This window comes from Dermochelys coriacea, chromosome 6, assembly GCF_009764565.3.
Source record: "Dermochelys coriacea isolate rDerCor1 chromosome 6, rDerCor1.pri.v4, whole genome shotgun sequence".
Classification (NCBI taxonomy): domain Eukaryota; kingdom Metazoa; phylum Chordata; order Testudines; family Dermochelyidae; genus Dermochelys; species Dermochelys coriacea.
Genome location: NC_050073.1, coordinates 10147082 through 10162123, shown reverse-complemented (window position 1 = coordinate 10162123; position 15042 = coordinate 10147082). Strand labels below are relative to the sequence as shown.

At 46.6% G+C, this 15042-nt stretch overlaps 1 protein-coding gene and 1 long non-coding RNA gene across 2 annotated transcripts; both read right to left on the bottom strand.

Annotated features, from left to right (window-relative positions):
* Positions 1-1515: 1515 nt before the first annotated feature.
* LOC122460725 lies at positions 1516-8476 on the bottom strand. Its single transcript, XR_006282194.1, has 2 exons — positions 4572-8476; positions 1516-4101 (listed from the first exon to the last, which is right to left on the bottom strand). It is a non-coding gene; the product is annotated as an uncharacterized LOC122460725 (long non-coding RNA).
* Positions 8477-9161: 685 nt separating this feature from the next.
* LOC119857543 (coiled-coil domain-containing protein 86) lies at positions 9162-15042 on the bottom strand. The gene is made up of 4 exons (XM_038406624.2): positions 14623-15042; positions 14128-14257; positions 11206-11280; positions 9162-10282 (listed from the first exon to the last, which is right to left on the bottom strand). The coding sequence occupies exons 1-4, from the start codon at positions 14961-14963 to the stop codon at positions 10163-10165; spliced, it is 666 nt and encodes a 221-aa protein (XP_038262552.1). The 5' UTR covers positions 14964-15042; the 3' UTR covers positions 9162-10162.

Here is a 15042-nt window from a genome sequence, read left to right as displayed (position 1 = left end):
GGATATGCTGGCAGCACAGGGCCAGGCAGGCCACTGTGCGTCTGGCAACTGCCGGTTTGTAAATAGTGCCCTTGCATTGGGCAGAGCAGAGCCGCCCCTGCCATGCCATGCCCCATTGGCTCTAGCTGGCCCCTCACTCCGGAGACTGATCTCCCTGCACTATGCTCCATTGCCTCCATGGGAGCCCACAAATATGTTTAGAGCCGGGCCCACAAAAGGTTAGTTAGACCCTGGTGGCTACTGTGCTGACAATGCAGCTGGAGCTGCATGAACTGAGAGGGATGATCACCCCGGGCAGGGAGCTCCACAACCACAGCCTGGCTCCTGAGAAAGCCTTGCCTCTAATGCACCAGCCTCTGTTACAGGCAGCTCCATTGTTCCTGCTGAGCATAGCCATGGGCCTGGCTTGCCATGAGCACTGAAGGTCACGGAGAAATCCTGACTCTAGCAAGATCAATAGCAAATGCCTCACTGACTTTAATAGAGTTGAAGTTTTTTACCCCAGTTCTATTACCACAGACTTGATTCACTGCCCATTGCAGAGCCACCGCAGTGCCTGGAGCCAGAGGTGATGCTGGGCTTGGAGCAGCTGCAGGTTGTTCGGCGCTGAGGCCAACACAAGACTTTTTCTTCGAAACATTCGTTAGTTGCAGAGTCCAGCATTAATAGCAAACAAGCCCAGACTCTGAACAGCTTCTCTAAACCCCTTCCCAGTTGTTTAGCCTCCGCTTCCTTCCCACTCCAGCTGTCCTCCTTTGGCTTAAAAGTTCCAATTGTTACCACTGGCTGGGAGGTGCTGCTTTGATCTCGATGTATGGCTGGGCTTTTAAACTATGCCCAAGTGTCTAGAACCTATGAGGGAAGAGTTTCCTTCCACAATCCATACATCTATATCTACATAAACCCATAATAAACCACTGGTGGCTCCACAGCCTGTTCCTGCTAAGCCACAGGGGCTGCCTTAGAGTCTGCAGCAATGGATGCCCCACCTCCTCTGGCCTATGCCTTTTTAGCAGTCTGGACAGTGGCAGTACGGGAAGGGTTAAAGATCCCTGAGTTGGCCCCCAGGGGAACAGGGTATGATGGCTGCATTGCTCAGCCTGATGAGGAAGCAGGGGTGGGGAGACAAGGAAGCAGTCTGAATTCCCAGATATGTGAAAATGATTTTTCTTGCAGAGAAACTGCCTCTCAGGCTCAGTGGAAAAAACAGACAATTTCTAAAATAAAAAGCCAATTTATGTCTTTCTACACCTGGAAGGTAGGCAATTGCCTTGTGGCCCACAGAACCCCTTATTTATCAGCCAGCTGCTCCTATTATCCCTAAAATAGGACTCCAGGCACTCCTACAAGAGCCGGCCTATATTCACAACTTAATCTTCAATTTGTTTGGTTTTGGTAAGTCAAAGGGGGTGGCACACCCTAGAGGAACGGCGAGGATTTTACCAGGGAGCTTCCCTCCAACCCTTGGAGGATATGGATACCCTTCTGCTCAAAGGATTGACGCTCAGGCAATAATCCTTCAACAACAAAAAGAATCTTTATTTAACACAATATTTCCTAAAAAAGTAAATCTAAAACATATTAAGAAAACAGCAAATTAAAATATATTAAAAGAAATAAATTCATATTTTCTTAACAAAAGCATAGAATTCTATTAGCACAGATGTACATTAAAGTACTCAAAATTGCAATATCCTACAAATGGAAAATAGTTTTAAGTGGTTACATTCTATATGCAGTGGCTAATCACATATAGGATGCTGACAGCAAGTTCTTAAACATTAAACAATCAACATATGCACAAATATCCAGCTTTATTATCCCATATACACCTATTCACTCAGTTTATTTCTTATTATGGGCTTACTTTCCTGTTGGTTTCCCTTCCCTCTACTCTAGGTCCTTCTGATCTGTCAGACCTAATGTTGTCACTGCTACTTTGCTTCTGCTGTCTTCTTATGATTTCAACTCTTTTAGTTGCTTTTCTTTTTCTTTTGCTTCTCCCACTCATTCCAACTCCTTCCACTCACACTGAGGCAGACAAACTAACTAAGCCTGTCAGCTCTCTGCTTTATATACACATTTTAGCTTATCCTGATTGGTTCTCTTTTAAATTCCAATCATTATCAGCCAATCAGCTTCAAGGCCTTCACCTGTCAATCAAAGCTGGACCCAACTGAAAACCTGCACTATTAAGGCTGGACCTGTTTGAAGACCTATGTTCTACCTAACTGACCTCTCTCTTCAGGTTTTTGGAGTGACCTTTATTTCACCCCCAACTTGCCTGCTTGCCCTTGGCCAGATCATTTAAGGCCTCCAGTTTGGTTTTCCCAGCTTTGATTTCTTGCAGCTGCCATCTTGTTTTCCCTAGCCATAACCGCTTAAAACCATCTTTAATAACTATTTAAATCCTCATGATTATTAAACAAATTATACATGTATATGTACCTTAACATTATGTTTGATTATCACCACTCCAATTTCACTAATTCAAACAAGCCCAAATCTCAGTTTCTCCCTGCTTCAACTAATGGTAACAGATCAGTACCTTTAGTTCTGGACAGTGCTTCTGGTGCTGTATTTCCCACACAATAGGGCAGCCAAAAATCTCTTGCATCGGTCCCCTCCTTATTGCGTGATATACTGGTTTATCAATCCAACACCTAATTAGTGAGTTCAGTGGATGTTCAGTTTTGTCCAGCATTAGCTCAAGGCTCTCTATGAGACCAAGCAGATATTTCTTCTTGCTGGCACAATATCTTGTCATCCCTGATTCTGCCTCACTAAGGCTGCACACCTTGTGCACTATTATAGCTCTTTTAAGACTTGTGGACAGTATATGCTGCAGCTGCTTAAATTTCTCTTTGGGCAAGCACACCAAAATGATAAGTGTAATTGCCACCAAAACCTGAAACACCAAAATTATTACTAAAGAATGTAGAATAGTATTAAAGAATCCTGTTGCTGTCGGAGACCATTTCAAAAATACTTCCACTACCTATGTTTAGTATCTTTTTGTATTTGTTCCATAACTTGTTCATCACTAGAGTGGTGTGCAATGATCATGACTTTTTGTGTACTTTCCTGAGCTTTCTGTAATTGTTTTTGTAAGTCAGAATGCCTTAATAGCTGCCTAACTAAACTTATGTTCATTCCCAATGGTATTGGGTTAATCTTGCTATCTATCTGAAACTGATCTTTAAATGTCTTCACTTTTTCTTTCAGGCAATGAAAAATTAAAATCACATCCTATTATAGTAGTTATATTAAATAGACATTGGTTTTCCTGAGGATCATGTGTTATGATAAACAAACCAGTTACACCAACTTCCAGTACATACACATTTATTTCCTATATACACAACTACAGATCCATTAAGTGGAAAAGGATCTAGTTGGTAATGACATCTTCTCTTTTCTGAACTTAAACATATATCATATGGTTGTATAGCATCATAACTGCAAACATATCAAATACCCACACTCTTCCATGCAGGCTTCAAATTCGAGTTTTCCACACAAAGGTTTGTTTCATGCCCCACAATTTATGTTCCACTGGCTGCATTAAACTGTCATTAATGTTTAATCCTAATGCCAAAATCCATTCTATCTGAGCATCAGACAAAATCACTATATAGGTGGTAATTTGATTTAATTGTACATCATGTGTAAAATTTATCATTTTTCACCAAGTACAATTTTTGTTCAGAGATAGTAGCATACTTCTACACAATGATTCTTATTTCTAAATGCAAAATCCCACTCATTCCATCCCTTATGATGTCCTTTACCACATCATTAGTCCATGTTTGTGTTTGTGTACAAGCTAATGCCATAGATACATTGCTCTGTAATACCACCACTGTTTGTAATACTGCTAAGTGATCCACTTCTTGTAGCTTCTCCCATCCAGGGAGCAAACTAGCTAATGGCTAGTGCTTATCTCATTTAAAGTTATTTTAAGGGGGTTAGACAAAGCTCCTAGTACTGTCCTACTGCATTTAATTAACACTCCAAGACCTGTTCCTGCCCCTCCCAGAGCTCTGTTTAGCAGATCTCTTTTTACTTTGTTAGCAAGGATTCCTGTTAAAAGTTGGTTTCCTACCCATCTCTTCCATCCTATAAACAGGGGTTCTATGTATCTAGCACACTGTGGTTGTATGAATGAGATATTCATGGGGGTTAAATCTACTACCACCGTTTTCAAGGAGTGGGGGGATTTATGATCAATTGCCTTCTAACATCCTCTTTTATTATACAAGGACCAATTCTAACTTGCTCAGGCTTGGATACCATAATATGGTGAAGATGTTACTGACATTGTTAGGGCCAACAATCCTCCAAGTTCCACTTCCATGTTTTCTTGTTATCTTTCTGCTACTTTCACACCAATAGGAAAACAGGACTTGACTCTTCTTAACCTTTCTACATCCATTATTCTGCTCTATTATCTATTTGTACTAGGGTGCTTTCAAACTAAACTGATCTCTTAAATGATTAACTCTATACAATAAACACTAACAATTATAAATGCTTTTATTATATGATCATTTTAAACTATTTGCAACAACAATTATTTTTCAATTTATGGTCCATATAACTCTGTTGACAAAATCAACTGTGGATTGCATTTGTGTAAGAATATCCCTTCCTATTATTGCAAAACCGATTAGTCCTATTTCCATGAGTACCACTCTAATTCCTGCCATTCTTCTGTTTCCTGTTTCCACCATTACAGGGATGCTTAATGGGATTGAGCCCTCTATTCTGTGAATGCCTCGAATCACTTTTTCATCAGATGAAATATATGGTATAAATTCTATGGGATTTCCAGTGGTAAACAAGATGGAACATATGGATCCAGTATCCACATAACAAACCCGTCAAATTCTCTCCCTGTCTATACTGACATCAGTTGGGGGTCTCTCCTGCCCATTTTATAAAAAGATCCCATATTACCAGGCAATACTATTTTCCTCTTGCAGTTTTTGAAGCAGACCAATATAATCAATCTGTAACCTGAGCCATGGGCCTTCTATTCTTTGATGTCCCAATGGCCCTTTTATTATCTTGTTATCTGCATTATTGGCAGCACAGGGTAGGCAGTTGTTTACATATTCTTCCACATCTGTTTTGATAGTAAGCTACAGGATGTGGCCAAGTAAGAGTTTTATCTATCATTAAATGTCCATTATCATGAACTAAGGCTGTAATTTCAGATCTAACTTCTGTTGGCACAACCCATACAAACATGTCATTTTCTGTTTTGGTAGCTAACTCTAATCCTGTTTCATTCTGCCAAATCTTTCATCACTGCTATTTTTATGTTGTTCCCAATTTCTTTATTTCAGGATCCCTGTTCTGTAGCACTACTAAATCAATTTGTTCTTTCTGTTTTTGCTATTGGGGTGGATCGGAATTGTGGCTGCCATACTATCCCCTCCTTGGTTCCTTTCTCAGTCTGTTCATCTGCCTTGCTATTCTACTGAGCTCTTTCAAGGTTTCTCCTATGAGCGTTCACATTGTCCATTAATACTAGTTGCATAGGTGCTGACTCCATGGGTGCTCCAGGGCTGGAGCACGCACGGGGAAAATTATTGGGTGCTCTGCACCCACTGGCAGCCAAGCTCCCCTCCCCCTCCCCGAGTGCGCCACTTCCCCACTCCTCTGCCTACATCCCAGCACTTCCCACCCAGCTGTTTGGCAGCATTAGCACGCTCAGGAAGGGAGGGGGAAGAGCGGGAACGTGGCACGCTCAGGGGAGGAGGCGGGGTGGGGATTTGGGGAAGGAGTTGGAATAGGGGCAGAGAGGGGAAGGAGTTGGGGCGGGGATTTTGGGGAAGGTGTTGGAATGGGGGCAAGGTGGGAAGAGGAGAGGCAGGGGTGGGACTTCATGGAAGGGGTGGAGCTGAGGGCAGAGGAGGGGGGTTGAGCACCCATGGGGAAAAAGGAAAAGTCAGCGCCTATGACCAGTTGGCTACTATTATTCAACGTATCTGTTCCTATTATTCCATTGCCATCCAAATTTATCAGGCCAAATTGTCCTATTCCTTGATTTGTTCCTAATCAAAAACATTGGCTAGCTAAATGGCACTTTACTTTCTGTTTCATTAAATCCTTGCAATCTTTTTATTGCTACTGGTGGTCCAAATAAATTCTTTTTACCCGTACCAAAAGTGGCACTTGTGTCTACTAACATATTTTGTTTGAATGTTCTGCTATTAATCACCACATATACTGTGGGTCTTCCCCATTCATCCCATTTTAAATGTACCACTAGGTCAGCATGATCGTTTGCTGACAATGGGGAGCTAGGGAGGCAGAGCGCCGCCTGTACTTGCTCTTTGGAGCATGCGGTTGCCATAGGTTTGCTCATGACTTGCCAATCTCGGAAGCAATTCTACAGTGGATAGCCTATCAATCTGATCCAGAGGCTCATACTGTAGCAATTTTCTCCAAAGCCAATTTCTACCCGGATCAGAAATTCTCTTCTTTTCACAAGGGGCAAGATTTTTATCTTTGCCCTCTTTTTTCTTTGGTTCCCCTTTATTTTGTTTATTTTGCTGCTGCTTCTTTTTCTTGTGGCCCATTGTTGGGGAAAGTTATCAGCAATGCACCATGAGTTTTTTTCTTTGGGGGTGGCCATCCTTTCTGTATTTTACCTACAACTTTTCCTAGGACTGTTTAAAGCAGTATATGAATTATTAAACATTACTGCCGTTTTCATTGTTAAAACAAATTGTGACACTAACGTTCCTTCTGATTGTGTTACATCACACTCTATGGTACCTTCCCATCCCAAGTCAACTCGGGATTTCCATGCACTAATTTCCAAGTCATACATGACTCTGGTTTTTCTTTTACCCATTGTTTCTCTACAGAATCCCCTCCTGGGAAGAAAAACTTCGCTTCTTTTCAGGTTATTGATATTACTTCCATAGGGAAGTCCAGAAAAAGTTTTCTGAACTTGTACAAGAGCTAACCCTGTTCTTTTCCTCCAATTTTCTGAACACAACTTTCTTAATGCTCACTACAGCACTGCTTCCCTGAGCTGCACTGTTTACTACCTTCATAGCCTGCAGCTCTTCCTATAAGCAAGCTGCTTCCTGTTGGCAATATGCATGGTTAGCCAAAGTCTGCTGGTGCTGAGAGTTCAGAACCACATTTACTGCTTGCAGCCTTTGTGGCCATTTTCCTTAAACAGCAATCTTGCTCCCTTAATATTTCAAGCCATTGCTTATCACAAGTGCATTACAGCTTTTTAATCTTCAGCTCAACCTTTAAACCTTTCTCTTGTAATGTGGAGTTCTCAAGCTGAGCCTTCTCCCTAAATCAAAATTCCAGTTACTACTGGAGCAACTGCTGAACCTGGCTTCAGGAATCTTCTAACCTTTTAGATTCCTCTAACTCAAACATGCAAGGGTTATTTAGTTCTTTTGCAACCATGGTTGAGACATCTGTTCCTGTTGTCCCAGGTATATCAGACATTTTAGCCAACCAACTGGATATTGTACTCCTGGTTAGAGGACCTGTGGACTTACCCAATACCTTAATTTGTTCCATGGCACAAGGTCCATGAGGGAGCTTCTCGGGGTCGTCTCATATCACTCCCACTCAGCCCTTCTAGACTGCTGTCAGAGCATCACCTCATTAACCCCTCCTGGGCCTTGGAGGTGGCCTGTTTTACAGACCTTCCAGGCACAGGGAGATAATGAGAGGCCCAGTGGCAGGACTGGGAATAAAACCCAGCTGTGGTGCTTCCTGCCCCATATTCGTTCGCAGAGAGCGCCCAGCGCTCCTGGCCGCCCATTCCTACCCAGGGGCAGGGGAGTCAGATCCTTGGCAGTGTAGCATCTACCAGGGACAGAGGCACTCACACAATTGCCAAACACACCCTGCTATCACGTGAATGCCCAGTGAGAGAGGGTCTGGTTACTGGCATGGCCAGGCAGAATTCCATGGCTGATGCCACAGTGGGCATCCTGCCCCTCTGCTATGGGCTCCACCACCTACATTCACCATAGTGAACCTGGCCAGGCAGGCTCTTCCACATGGGCTTTACTACGGCAGCTGCAGGACTCACCTTGTGGGATGGATGCAGCAGCTCAGCGGGTTGCTAGGCCTGCTGGTGCAGTGAGGCGACAGGATGCACCGCTTGTACCTGACAGGGCTGGAGGCAGAAGTCCAGCAGCTGAGGGCTGCCAACTGCAGATGATGGGGTGATCTATTGCTAGGAATCGGCCTGGCAGGAGGGATCAATCAAAGGCCTTTTATCATATACATGTCTGCCCACACCTCTAGGTGTCCCTCATGCCCAGCCTTAATCCTCACTACCATCCCCTTTCACCTCAGGCCCACCTCACCACTCTATCTTTTTTACAGATCTACCCCTCACTCAACTCCATGCTGCCCCCTCCCAGCAATTCACTTTACACACAGGCGTCCCCAGTCTTTTCTAGCCCCCCTGCTTCCTTATGTCCCCATAGCAATTTACCTAGAGCAGTGGTGTCCAACCTTTTTACACACCTTTTGAATTTAAGATCAACCCAGGATCTACCCCAACCTGCTCATTCCATTCCCCCCCCCGTCACTCACTCTCCCCCCCAACCCACTCACTTTCACCTGGGTAGGACAGGGGGTTGGAGTGCAGGCTCTGGGCTGAGGCCGAGGGGTTGGGAGTGTGGGAGGGGTCTCCGGGACAAGCCTGGGGCAGGGGCTTAGGGGCCAGGAGGCAGCTCTGGACTGGGGCTTGGGGTGCAGGAGGGGGTGCAAGGTGTAGGCTCTGGCCAGAAGGCGCTTACCCCAGGTGGCTCCCAGTGGCAGTGCAGCGAGGCTAAAGCAGGCTCCCTGCCTGCTCTGGCCCCACGCTGCTCCCGGAAGCGGCTAGCGTGTCTCTGCAGCCCTGGGGAGGGGGTGGGGGGGGGGAAGGGAACTGCAGCCAATGGGAGGTGCACAGGCGGCACTTGTGGACACAGGCAGTGCACAGCTACCCGCTGCCCCATTCGGGGCCGTGGGCCTTCACCCCATGCTGAATGGCTCCTGCACAGCATGCCTGACTCCCTCCCGCCATCCCCACCAGTGTTTGTTGTGGACACTCCCTGTGCCTGACACTCCTGTGGACGGAAAGGAGAGAACAGGACATAGGCTTGGCTGGTATTTTCCCTTCTGCTTCATTTCTTTGGCCAGAGCAAGATTTCTGCATGGATCAACAAATCCCTTCTCACATACAGCCCTGACGTGGTTGGGAGCAACCCACCGTCATCCTCTAGTAGCTGTTGCCAGGAACCTCTTCAACAAGTTGCTGGAAATCTGCCACAGGTGACCCACTATGAGTCCAGCAAAATAAAAACCCACCCTCTCATTTAATAATCAGGCCCCTGGTTGTCAGTCTCAGCAGAAAGGCCAACAATTGGCTAAGGCAAGAAGGACGAACACCCACCTCAAACCTGGGGAAGAGGCTGATTGATGGCAGAAAAGCTCAGCCTACTCTGGGCAGCTGGGACTTCTGTCCTTTACCACAGACCAAGGTGACAGACCATTACAAATATAAGACAGCAACAGACAGCATCCAGCCTACAACCTAGGTTCCTACAAATCCAAATCTTTTTCCATGCGGTTCCTCCTAACAGAAGATCAAATTATTGAGGCACAGGCCAAGACAGACACCAGAAGCAGCTCCCTGCTCCAGCCCTGCTCCCACCAGCTCCACAAGCAAGTGAGCGTGCGCCGCTTAAGAGAATTCAGGGCCTTTAACAGCAGGGGCTCCAGTTCACACATTGGCTCAGCTGCCACGGCCTTTGGTTTCTTTGCCCCAAGTCAGCCAGTATGAGGACACCTCATCCCTGTCCCATTAGGGCTTATGACACCTCCCAGCGCTGTGGACTGCAGCATCCTGCCTCGCTGGTGCAAGAGAAGATAATGCAGGTTTCCATTTAAGAGCAGCCGTGCGGCCCATGAGTTTGTATAACCCCTCTTGTGTGTAAGCCAGCAGCGTGCACTCAGCGCAGCTGATCAGCCCACAGCAGGGAGGAGAAATGGTGGAGAGTCCCCAGCGAAGGCATAAGGAGGCGGTGGGCAGGATAGCTGGGAAAGCAGTGTCAGGACAGATGGACCCCAGAGAAACAGCTGCCCTGAGGCTTTATTCCCCTTCCCCTCTGCAGCCTCACTCCTTGGCCTCTTTGCGCTGCGCCTGGCGTTTCTGCAATAGTGCCAGCGTATCCCGCTTCTCAATCCGGCGCAGTTGCTTCTTCTTGGCACGCTTCAGCTTGAGCGGATTCCGGATCTGCAGGGGTGGAGCAAGAGAGAAAAGCTGTGAACCTCAGCCATGGAGCAACACAGACCAAGAACAACACACCTATTGGAGACAGCTAGTCAGAAAAAAACGCTGCTGTGGTATCTCATGAGAGTTGTAGTTCAAGAGCCTCATAATCCCAATTCTCCTCTATAGGTTGGGCTGCCTGGTCAGACTACATCTCCCATGATGTATCACACTGTCCCTTCGTGAAGATGTACATCATGAGCAGTCCTGCCTGTGGTGCATCATGGAAAATGTAGTCTGGCTGGTGAGTCCAGCTCAGAGGAGAATGGGAGCATGAGGTAATTTGACTACAACTCCTAGGAGGCACCATGGCAGCTTTTCCAAATGGAAACATTTCAGTTTTTCAAATAAAAAGACGATTCTCACCAAAAAAAAAAAAAAAGTTAATCCTCCAATTTTCAGTCAAAAACTGTTTCAATGGAAAGTTTTCAGCCATTGGGGCAAGTCATGCATCTCGGGGCCAAAGCAGGGCTGTTCCCTAAAGTATGGCCAGCAGAGCTCTGCCTAGTCCAGCCCTGAATAGTGTTAGTGATGGACTCCCCCTGCAACAAAAGACTATTCCAGAGGTTCATAGATTCCAGTATGAGGCTGTTTTCCTCACTATCCATCTGGATTTCTCTCTCTCTTAATTCATTTTCACCCTCTTGTCCCTGCTTTGGGCACTCAACAAGAACCAGTCTCTGCAGGGAAAAAAACTGGGTTGACCCCAGCAATTTATGAAAATCTGACATGGGCACGTGTCAGGCCTCAACACAAATATGTTTCCCGAGCAGCAACCGGGACACAGTGAGCATGGGAAGAGGAGCCCCCCAAATGAATCCGTCCCATGTTGGAGAGGTGGGTTCTGGGTCTCTCTGCAGGAGAGGCTAAAAAGCCAGGACACTCACCACTTGTACGATCTCCGCCTTCCGCTCGTTCTCCAGGCGTCGTTTCAAGTTCTCTTCCCGGCGCTGCTTTTTCTCCTGCAGAAACAGCAGAGTGAAGCTTTGATTTTATATCCTGCTATTCAGGGAAACTGCATTCTAGGGTCATGCCCAGGAACGGGAGCAAAGGGGAAGAGGCAGAAAAGGTGAGAGGGGTCCCCAGCAAAGATCAGAAGAGATGGAATCATCGAGGCAAGAGAGCACAGGGAGGGCAAGAGCTACAGAGGAAAAGGCTATTGCACCAGGCCCAGTGAGGTTCTCTCTAGGTACTTTAATAATTAGCTGCGTGTCTGTGTGTAGAGATCCTTCCTGGGAGACAGGAGAGTCAACGCGATGAGTGGGTGAGAGCTACATAATCTAGGGACCTCTGCTATGGCAGTTCTGAACCTTTCATAAGCCTCTCCCACTGGGAGGTGGTTTCACCGCTTCAGTAGAATGCTGGGATCGGAGTTGCAGTTAGGAAAGGCGATCTCAGGTGGCCAGAGACAGTCCCACACAGGGTTCTGAATAGCAGGACACACCCCTCGCTTTGCACTCTGTATCCAAAGGGGTGCCAGAAAAGACAGTAAGTGTCAGGAAACTGGGGTGATGAGTTTGTGGGGACCTGTGCCACTGAGTAGAAGGGCTGCTGCATTATGTACCAGACGGAGCTTATATATCAGCTATTAGGCTTAATTCCTTGAAGTGGTTCCAGCAGGTGGCACTGTTCTATGCTCTCCCAAGTTCTTTTTCTTAGTACACAAATCTTACAGATTTAAAAGTCAGACAAGACCATTGTGGTCATCTAATCTGAGCTTAAATTTTCACCCCATTTCTAGTCTGCGTTTATCTAGCTTACATGTCCAGTCATTGGATCTTGTTATGCCTTTGTCTGCTACGTTAAAGAGCCCTCTATCAAATTTCTGTTCCTTATGCAGGTACCTACAGACTCAAAGAAAAAAATCAAGGAGTGGCTTGAAGTGTAGCATACTGGAATAGGAGAGCATCTCTTTAAACAGTGTGACTCTTAGACAAACATGCTGGGTCATTTAGTTTTGGGTTATGCAAAGTTCTGGGAGCAGTGATCCTAGGAAGGAGGAAGCCACATCAATGGTGGGAGAGTTTGCTCACTGCTCTGATCAGTCAATTCTGGAGGCAGAGTTGTTCCCTGGGAACCAGGCTCTAGTGCTGTTCAGAAATTCCTGGAAGGATAGATTTGCCCTGTATGCTATCTGACCACCTCTGTTCCAGAACTAGTGTATGGGTAAGCTTGGAAGTATTAGATATTTATCAGTAAATGCTGATTTCACCATACATGCTGAAATTGATGAAAAAATATTTCCAGCAATATAATTGAAAGGTACAGATAGGTAAAGAAAGAAAAGTGCTGCTTGAGAACTTATTAGGGTTTGATTTAAAGCTATTTACTTTGCATATTTTGACATGATGTTGACAATTTGTGTTTGAACAGCCATAAAGCTTTAGCTCTTTGAATCCCAGTGTTTGACTAAACACCAAATAATTATTGTCTGACCCCCTCCCTCATAATTTCACACAACTATGAACATTTAAAAAAAGTTTAAAAATAAACATTGATATTATCCATCAAAATGATAAAAATTGAATTATTCCAAACCTATGTATAGCATAAATACATCAAAGTCACACTTAGATTATCCCCAAACTGTGTCACTGATTTCTCCTCTACTGGAAAAATAACCGGCAAGGCCCCAAACATTTGCTACCATCCAACAGAGGGGTGACGCTGGTGTCAGAAGAAGAGGCAATACAATAAGTTGTATGGTATGAAGGAAGAGAGAAGGTGGCTAGAGCAAGGAAGAAACAATCCATGAGATAGCCCGAAGCTAGGATGTGGCAGGTTTTTAAATAAAATTGGATCAGGAACAGAAAAGAAAACCAGTAGACTTGTTTCAGGACGGAAGGGATGGGATCAGCACATGGCAGTCAGTGTCTGCACATGCAAACTGCCACCCCAGATAAAAGGTGAGATCCATACAGCCCAATATCTGTCTCTGAGAGCAGCCCACATCAGATGCTGCGGAGAAGGTGCAAACAACCCACCTATGGAACAATCTCAGCAAACAGAAGTTTCCCCTGGAGCCCAGGCTGCACTTAGTGGTCATCTTATATCCTGACACAGCAGGCTTGATACCTCATATTTGTATCCCCTCGTATTTATCATTATCCCACAAAGAGGAATGTGGAGAGCAGGAACACAGGGAAATCATAGGAAGGAGAGCCAAAGATTGGGGTGGAGCTAAAGCAGCAGCATGCATAGGCAATGCTGCAACGGAGGCAACAAGGTCCCAGACACTGGAGGAGGGAAATGAAGAGGAGAGAGGTCAGGCTCAAGAATGACACTGAAGTTAGAGGCAAACAAGAGGAGAGCTGAGGTGGGAACTAGAGCTGGGGTGTATGAGGGAGAGTAGCATTTCTGCACTGAGAAAAGGAGTACTTGTGGCACTTTAGAGACTAACAAATTTATTTGAGCATAAGCTTTCGTGAGCTACAGCTCACTTCATCGGATGAATTTCTGCACTGGAGACTTACAGCTGAAGGAACTGAGACAGAAAAGCAAAGTTACTTGATCACGACAGCAGAGGAGTGGCAATTCCAACATCAGGATACCATAAGATCTTGGGGTTCATTAACCCATGCAGGCCTCCTTTTGGAGCCTAGTTTACCGCTTCATCAGTTGCATCCGATGAAGTGAGCTGTAGCTCACGAAAGCTTATGCTCAAATAAATTTGTTAGTCTAAGGTGCCACAAGTACTCCTTTAGTTTACTGCTGTGATAACATGTGGGTGCGAGGGAGAAGATAGACACACACACACGGGTTTGGGATAATTGGGCAATGAGCTGTGCTGCACCATCCCCTCCCATTACCTCACGCTCTCTCTGTTTTTCTTCCTGAAGATGCCGGGCAAAATCCTTGACTATTTTCTTCTCCTGGCGCTCTTTCATCTTTCGCTCCCAGGAGGTGCGGAGGGGCTTGTCCTGAATCATATGGGAAAACCTGAGGAAGAAGAGGGGGGAAGAGAGAATTCCCATTAGCCACCGACACACAGAGGCGAGCATCTGCATTAAGACAGCTTCACACAGCAACAGGCCAGAGTCAGGAACAGACTCCAGAGCACTTTTACAAGGGGGAGAGGCGTTATCCTGGGTGCCCATTTAGCGTTAGCGCCCATCTCCAATTCCGTCTGTTTGTAACGCATCACGGGGAAAGTCACAAGCCATCCTTGACGCCAGCGCCTCAAGCCTCCTTATGCCACCCCCACCCTACCCATGTCTCCTCCCTCCGCCAGCCCCCACACTCCGGGGGCTTACTCCTGGCTCCCCCTCCCGTACCCCACCTTCTCGCCCGGCCTCCGCGCCCACCGTTTCTTGCCGGGATCCTTCCACACCCGCCCGGATTTGGGTTTCCCCTTGGGAACCGCCGGCGCCTCCTTGCCCGGATTCCGCCGCTGCAGGGCCCGGGCCGGGGCCGGGGCCACCACCAGGGTCTCGCCGCGGCCGGGCTCCCCGGGGACACCCGCTTGCCCGTCCTCGGTGCCGAGCGGGGGAGCCGGGGGCTCCTCCCGGGGACGCTCGGGCGCCGGCTCTAGCCCCTGCGCCTGCAGCCTCCGGCTCCTCCGCAGCTGCCTGGCTCCCTGGACCGGCTCCATCCCCACGTGTCGGGCGACAGCCTCCCGGCGAGGCGCAGCGGCCAGCGACGTCATTGGCGCGCGCGACACGCACCGTTCGCAAATCTACGCGTGCTCAGAATCAAAGCAGACCGACGTCAGGTACCATGTGACT

Excerpts from the sequence above, each read along its gene's own strand:
- LOC119857543 (XM_038406624.2), bottom strand. The coding sequence starts at position 14,963 with ATGACGTCGCTGGCCGCTGCGCCTCGCCGGGAGGCTGTCGCCCGACAC. Across the intron at positions 14,258-14,622 it reads AAGGATCCCGGCAAGAAACG|GTTTTCCCATATGATTCAGG; the intron begins GTGGGCGCGGAG and ends CTTCTTCCTCAG. Across the intron at positions 10,283-11,205 it reads AGGCGGAGATCGTACAAGTG|ATCCGGAATCCGCTCAAGCT; the intron begins GTGAGTGTCCTG and ends CCACCCCTGCAG.